The sequence below is a fragment of the Austrofundulus limnaeus genome, unplaced genomic scaffold, assembly GCF_001266775.1.
Source record: "Austrofundulus limnaeus strain Quisiro unplaced genomic scaffold, Austrofundulus_limnaeus-1.0 Scaffold383, whole genome shotgun sequence".
Taxonomy (NCBI): domain Eukaryota; kingdom Metazoa; phylum Chordata; class Actinopteri; order Cyprinodontiformes; family Rivulidae; genus Austrofundulus; species Austrofundulus limnaeus.
Window position 1 is genome coordinate 502329 of NW_013952785.1, and position 7901 is coordinate 510229.

The window sequence follows — 7901 nt, forward strand, 5'->3', positions numbered from 1 at the left end:
TATTTCTGATTTCATTTTTTGCAAGGTCTTGCTGGATTACATTTATGAAAATTAGGCTGGTCCTAATTTCATGAAGTAATTCTTACAAAATGGTTGAATAAGGATTTTATATGGCAGCATTTTATGACCAGAATGACAGCTTGATTAATTGTAGACATTTGTCCAATAATTATAAAATCCATCCAGGGGTTCATAAAATACTTTTATAATATACAAATAGAGTTTACTCGAAATAGTTAAAGGGAAATCTTTGATGATCTTGTGTAATCTTTTAGTGCTTAGAATTTGAGATAAGTCTCAGCTATCTTAAAATAGTTCTGCACAATGTCTGTATACTGTAGCTGACTGAGTTAAAACAACTTTTGTTTTTTAAGCTCAGTCAGCTGTGGCCATCATCTTCAATAAAGTTGACTATAAAATTGAATCAGTTATAGATGTTTGTTAATTCAGCTAAATTCACATTCAGGTTAATTCACTGTCTTCCCACCAAGGGTCGTTAAAGTCTTTCTTGACTGCAGTTGTCCATGATGCAGATGTACAATTTCACACTAATGCTGGACATTTCCAAAGTCTTTCACTTCACAACCTGGATTCATAAAGATTTGGTATTAGAGAAATGTGTACATACTCTCCGCCAATATTCAATATTGTACACTAGCATGATAATGTTAGGATATGTCTAATTCGTGCTTGTAGGTGATTAAGTCTGACCTCCATTTTACAATAGACGGCAGTAAACTCAATTTAGTGTTTCATCAGAGGATGATGAAGAAAGTTTGTCTTAAAATGCAGCAGAAATTTTACCATTTCAATTAAAATTGGTGTAAAGTAGACAGGACTTTAGAAAGCTGAAAGTTGAGACCTCCCCTGTTTCACGTGGGCCTTTCTTGTTTCACGTAAATGTCTTTCTTCACCCCATTCTCAAGCTTTTAGACCAAGTTTCATTAAAATTTGTCCAGTGGGTCATATTTCAGTAACTCACAGTCATACAGACTCAGATAAAAAATCTGGTGTACCTTTTGGCAGAGAGCAATAATTATAAAAGAGGTTAACAAACCCCCAGTGGCTCCTTCATGACCTCCTCCTCTTCAGAATCTTTACTGTCAAGTGGAGAACCTGCAGAGTGTGAGATACAGTTAAGTCCATATCTACTTGTACAGAGACATTTTCCTAATTTTGGTTCTTTACATTACGACAATGAGTTTTGAACAAAACAAGAGGCATTTTTTAATTTTACTTGTGATTTTTATCTTGTATAAATGTTTCTTTGAAATGTTATTTGTGTGTATGGAGCCCTGTCAAAGACAAATTTCTGTAACCTTTGGTGTCAGACAAATAAAGTTTCTGTTCTATTCTAAACATTTCAGATGCAGATGAAGTTCAGACGAGTGCATAGAAATGTGAGGAAGTAAAGCATCTTTTAAACACAATCCATTCATTTTCAGGGGCTCAAAAGTAATTGGACAAATTAAATAATTGTAAATTAAAAGTTCAGTTTTAATACTTGGTTGAAAACCCTTTGGCAATAACTGGCTGAAGACTTGAATTCGTGGACATCACCAGACGCTGTGTTCCCTCCTTCGATCACGTTTTCTTCGCAGCAAACTCTTCCAAATGCAAGCACCACACCTCAAATCAACTCCAGGCCTTTAATCTGCTTCATTGAGAATACATAATGAAGGAATTACCCACACCTGCCCATGAAACATCCTTTGAGTCAACTGTCCAATTACTTTTGGTCCCTTTAAAATCCAGTATTTTTCAGTAAATCCAGTAAATCCATATAAGGCAGTATTTTTTTCCACACAGAAAAAAATAGATATAGACCTAACTGTAGGTCAGGCTGATAATTTATTCTTTGTTCTTACCTCGAGACTCTCCTACAGTCTCTGTGACTCTGACATTGCTCTGATGGTCTTTGTTTTGCTCTAATGATGCATCTTTCCTGGAAAGAACAAAATGAGAGTCCATTTCCATCAGGAACAAACCCAATTTTTGCCAACTGTTGTGTGATGAGGCTGGCTGATGAGCATATCAAGTCAAGAAAAATAAATATATATATATATTTACCTCAACACAATTATTTTTTATTATATCACTTTAAAGTTCCAAATGTAAATTTATAAGAAAAAGAAAACTATGATAGTTTTACCATTTTTCACATGTTATAAAAAATTTGGATTTATGGGTATGGGGCTATGCTAAAGATTTAATACAAATGAAAATAAAGTTAAAAGATTTTAGTCAAAAAAGTATGATTCTGCTAACAAAATCAAGTTTAATGACAAAGTTTTCTGCTTTTAAGTTTTACTTAAAACACTTGCATGCTTCGGCACCCTTTGATCTAAAACTGATTCACTTTAGATGTCCACACAGATTACATATCCTGGCGATCCTAAAACTTTCTAACTAATAGATGTGTTGAAGAGGAGGGATCTACCTACACACACCTGTGGTCAGTGGCTGCTGTAGAACTGGTGGAGTCCAACTCTCTGTTCAGCGCAGAGTAATCTAGAGTCGCCACAGCTCCTTCCTCGAGCTGAGCATAGAATCTGGCTTTCTCCTCATTCTCCTCCTCCTGAGTATCCAACCCCACATCACTCAAGTTCCCAGCTGCCATCATCGCAGGTTCTGTATTCAGAGACAAAGAGAACACAATGAGTGCAGCTGTTAGAAATTCTTCACTCTCTGAAATGCTTGACATTTAATATGGTCACACTTCAGCGTCTATTATTACCTTCAAAATCTAAATTAGGACAGATGGAAACATTTGGTTTAAGGCTGACACCCCACCTTATGGGTCCAAAAATCAAATTAAACTGTTTTAATGTTTGTAACATGTCTGCAATCTTGAATTTCACGATGGCCGACACGGGGAACAGGTACCCTGGGATATCTCCACAAGTAGTGTCAATATTGAAGCAATTCAATATACAAGTATAACAGTTTGGGACATTAGACATTATGTCTTTGGAAGCTTCTGATAGGTTTATTGATAACATCTGAGTTGATTAGAGACACACCTGTGAATGTACAGGGGTTAGAAAATGAAACTGAAACACCTGTCATTTTAGTGTGGGAGGTTTCATGGCTAAATTGGACCAGCCYGGTGGCCAGTCTTCATTAATTGCACATGGCACCAGTAAGAGCAGAGTGTGAAGGTTCAATTAGCAGGGCACAGTTTTGCTCCAAATATTGCAATGTACACAACATTATGGGTGACATACCAGAGTTCAAAAGAGGACAAATTGTTGGTGCACGTCTTGCTGGCGCATCTGTGACCAAGACAGGAAGTCTTTGTGATGTGTCAAGAGCCACGGTATCCAGGGTAATGTCAGCATACTACCAAGAAGAACAAACCACATCCAACAGGATTAACTGTGGACGCAAGAGGAAGCTGTCTGAAAGGGATGTTATGGTCTAAAACCAGGTGTTTCAGTTTAATTGTCTAACCCCTGTAATATAAGGAACACCTGAAATACACAGCTTCTTTGTGTGAGATCATGGGAAAGTATAAATAAATCTGCCAACATATCAAGAAGAGAACTGTGGACCTGCACAATTCTGGTTCACCATTGGGTGCAATTTCCAGATGCCTGAAGGCCCGTTTTTCATCTGTACAAAAAAATCACACACAAGTACCAACAAGATGGGACTGTTCAGCCATCATACCGCTCAGGAAGGAGGCAGGTTCTGTGTTCCAGAGATGAATGTGCTTTGGTCAGAAAGGTGCATATCAGCCCAAGAACAAAAGCAAAAGAGCTGATGAAAATTCTGGCTGAAGCTGGTGAGTTTGTCATTATCCACAGTGAAATGAGTTCTGTATCCATATGGACTGAAATGCCACTCTGCCAGGAAGAAGACATTAATTCAAAAAATCATAAAAAAGGCCAGAGTAACATTTGCACATGTACTAAAAAAGAGGCAAAGACCTTAATTTTTGGAGAAAAGTCCTGTGGTCGGACAAAACTAAATTTGAACTGTTTGGCTATAATGAGCTTGCAAGCCAGAGAACACCATCCTGACTGTGAAACACGGGGGTGGCAGCATTATGTTGTGGGGTTGTTTTGCTGCAGGAGGGACTGGTGCACTTCATAAAATTGATGGCATCATGAAGAAAGAACATTATGTGGAAACACTGAAGCAACATCAGCCAGGAAGGTAAAGTTGGGAGCAAATGAGTTAGGGTACAGTGTTAGAGCCAACCTGTTTGAAAAGATGGCATTTTTTAGGTCTCACTTTTTTCTTTCTCTTATCTCTCATTACCACAAACCTTGCTTTTTGCTAAAGTACTATGTACGTAGGTGGAACACCTTTAATTATTTTTAGGTACTTGGCTTGCTTAGAAAAAAAAATTAGCTTTAATTTTATAAAAAGAGCCTTTTTCTTTTATTCTCATTTAGTTTTTGTTTTATACTAGAATGAATGCTTTTTTTCTGTTCTGCCTAAGTGTCTTTGCAAAGGTTGTCGTACGTTTGGAAATGTAGTGATATAAAAATTAGTGCTTATCAGATTCCAACACAGTTCCAGGACAACACGGTGTACAAAAGTGGGTCACAGAAAGTTGGATGACTGAATGATCTTTTACAGTTTTTACATAGTTATATATGATTTTTGGAGATTTTACCTAAAAATAATATCTAACATGTCACGCCACGTTCTTACCTCCTGCTGCCGCAGCCTCACTCACATGCTCATCATCCGGCCACCACGATACAGCTGGTTTCTGATTTGATTTGTGGTAGGTTTTATCTCGACATGGTTTATCAGAGCTGCCTAAATCCACAGAGTCATCTGAAACAGACTGGAAGAGAGAGCCGTTTAACCAAATCGATGCTTTCAGCAAGACACGGCTGATATCAAAACTGTCACAGGCTTCTCTCTTAGCAGAAACGTTGGGAACTCAGGTTTGACAAGACCACTTAGAAGCTAATAGAAAAAAATAACATAATTTATCTTGTAGTTTACCTCAGCTGTGTGTGACAGAATGTTAGTAGAAATGTAAATAAAATAATAGTCAAATAAAAGTAAATATGGTATTAGAGGATTAGCACTACTGTAATTATTTGAACAATAGGAAATAGTTTGTTAAAATTAATAATATAAGATCTGAAGTATGTAATAACAGTTGTGGAGTTCCCCAAGGTTCTATGCTTGGACTAGGGTTGGGCATAATCGTATCATGTGTGATTAATCGTCAGAAAAACATTAATCGATTAATTTTTGGCACTTGACAATTAATACGATTAATGCCAACAGGTAGAATCCGCTCGCTGCTCCTCTCAGCTTCAAATATGACGAACATTAAAAAAAAGTTCTGTAACTTATTTATCCATCAACACAATTTAAAATTTGATCTATAGCCTGAAGTCTGTAATTTTGACACAATTTGGAACAGATTTTTATGAAGAGCAAATCTTTCCCACTAAATTGGTCATGTGACTATGAAATAAGGGTGTCCAGGGACTCCAGGGGATTAATCGTCAAATTAATCGTTATCGGCTAAATACCATAATTAATCATGATTTATTCTTTTGCCAATACTGCCCAACCCTAGCTTGGACCAAAACTTTTTATTTTATATGTGAATGATTTGGACAATGTTTCAAAGCCACAGCAAATCTTCAGGCCCTGAAAAACTTGCTGTAGTGAATGAATTCTGCTGTCTACCAAAAAATCCTGGAGAATGTCTGGTTATTGGTTTGTGAACATGTGTGTGAACACATGGGCTCTGTAGAAGGACAATATTCCAAAACACATCAGCAAGTCCAAGTCTGAATGGCTTAAGAAAAACAAATTTAAGACTTTGAAGTGGCCTAATCAAAGTTGTGACCTAAATATGATTAAGATGCTGAGGCATGGCCTTAAAATGGTGGCTCGTGCTCAGAAACCCTCAAATGTGGCTAAATTATGACAACTCTGCAAAGAAGATTGGGACAAGATTCCTCTGCAGAGCTGTGAAACACTCATTGCCAGTTATTGCAAATGCTTGGTTGCAGTTGTTTTTCCTGCTATGGGTGGCTCAACCAGCTTTTAGGTTTATTGGGCATTTACTGTTCACATATATGGTCTTGTATGTTTGGATTTCTTTTTCCCCTAGTAATAAAACCCTTCGTTTATGAACTGCATTTTGTGCTTACTTGTGTTTTCTTTGTCTCATATTTAAATTTGTTTGGTGATCTGAAACATTTAAGTGTTTTTAAAAGCCTAAGAAATCAGGAAGGAGGAAAATCCAGTACTTTTTCCACACCACTGAAACAAGACAGGAAAACAGATTATTTCCTGAAATATGTTTTCTTCTGGTCAGTCAGTATGGATTGATTTAAAGATGTATGCAGGTATGGTGTAGCATTCCTGATAAAAACTGTGTTCAAATTTTTGAAGATTTTCTGCTGCTGTTGTACCAGTTTTTAGCTTTATGTGTCTAAAAGTGGCTTTAAAATATCTTTCTCAAATTAGCATTTAAGTGTGAAGATGAAAATATGTTAAACACTGAATGTTTCTGTGAAAAGATGAGGGAGGACAAGAATTAATATGTTTCTGTTTTGTTCTTATTTCAGTCTTACAAAAAGTAAAAATATAAAAATGGAGTAAAAGCTTAAGAAATAAAATCAAAAACAGTCAAAAGAGAAGACCAATCCTCAAACTTCTTCTACATTAACGTCAACTATCTGTCTGGTAGTACAAGTTGAAGATGTACTGTAAGGACAGAATATAGTTAGTCTTTTGACAATTGTAACCTTAAACAAGACTTTTGATAATTTTACATTTTTAACTAATGCTTTTTTTTTTTACCTAAAGCTTCTGTTAAAGTTATATTATGTATCTTTGTTTTAACTTCAACAACTCAGTCTCAGATTTAAAGAAAATTTAGCAAATTCAGCTCAGATTTTACACTTTATTTTTTTACATAAAATCTGATCTAATATCACAATCATTGGAATACAGTCACATAAGCTATAAATGTGTAGTTTTGTTTCATTTTCTTGGTCAGGATGATGACCTGTTTTTGACAAGTGTATTACCCTAACTTGTGAATCCAGCAGCTGAAGTGGTCTGATGTTTACCTCTTTGAGGAACAGCTCAAACTGTGCATCGAGCTCTTTCTTGGTCAGCCTTTGAGACATTGTAATGATGCTCCTTCAGCCGAAGGCAAACAACAAAACTACAAAAAAAAAAGACAGTCAATTTAACTTTTAAGTGTGTTTTCTTCTAATATTATTTTCAGACTATCATGGGAAAAAATGATATGGGTCTATTATTAACCAAACGTTTGATTAATAAAAAAGCAGACATTAATTGCTTTACTTGTGATAGTGAAATGTCCTCAACATCCAATATGTTGCCAGCTGTCAGAATGACTGCAGAGCACAGATGATAGGTATGAACACTGTTTATTTATTTAAACGAACCGAATGACCGCAAAATCCTAAAATAACTGCACAAGAATTACCTGTGCCGGTTACATTGTCATTCTAAGAGGTTATGATTTTTCCAACTCAACTTGCGAGTACTTGGTTTTATTTTGAAAAACGTACAATTGTATATTAATCTGACTGATGCGGCTAAATACAAGTAGCATCACGGCGCAGGCTAGTAGAGTTAGCTAACTTTCCCGGTGTTTTTTTTATTATATTATTTATAATCACGGATTTCTCAGTTAGTATACATATATATGTTTTGTGTCAGCACAACTTACTCAACTTAAAAGTCTTGTCTTGACTGCTCTTTCCAAAATTAACTTAAAACAATTTCCATATCTGTTGTTTGATGTCGGCAGTTCCCGCAAGACGTGTTTTAAAAACTGCGCATGCGCAAAGTGGCTGAGTCATACGTCACTCGAGATAAACGCTGAGGTTGCTGTGGAAACGCCTTTGGTGGCTGGAGAAGAGGATAGGGCC

The 7901-nt window shown here is 36.3% G+C and overlaps 1 protein-coding gene across 3 annotated transcripts in view; it reads right to left on the reverse strand.

The window, feature by feature from the left end:
• cep162 (centrosomal protein 162) overlaps nt 1–7792 on the reverse strand; it is a 28545-nt gene extending 20753 nt beyond the window's left edge. For 2 of the 3 annotated variants that reach the window (XM_014023639.1, XM_014023637.1), the window contains exons 1-6: nt 7700–7792; nt 7068–7165; nt 4666–4804; nt 2445–2631; nt 1869–1945; nt 1058–1116 (exon numbers count right to left, since the gene is read on the reverse strand). In XM_014023639.1, coding sequence (XP_013879093.1) covers nt 1058–1116; nt 1869–1945; nt 2445–2631; nt 4666–4804; nt 7068–7127 — 522 coding nt within the window. In that variant the 5' untranslated portion in view covers nt 7128–7165; nt 7700–7792. The remainder of the gene's footprint in view (nt 1–1057; nt 1117–1868; nt 1946–2444; nt 2632–4665; nt 4805–7067; nt 7166–7699) is intronic. The other variant, XM_014023638.1, reaches the window with a different exon arrangement.
• Nucleotides 7793–7901: the final 109 nt, after the last annotated feature.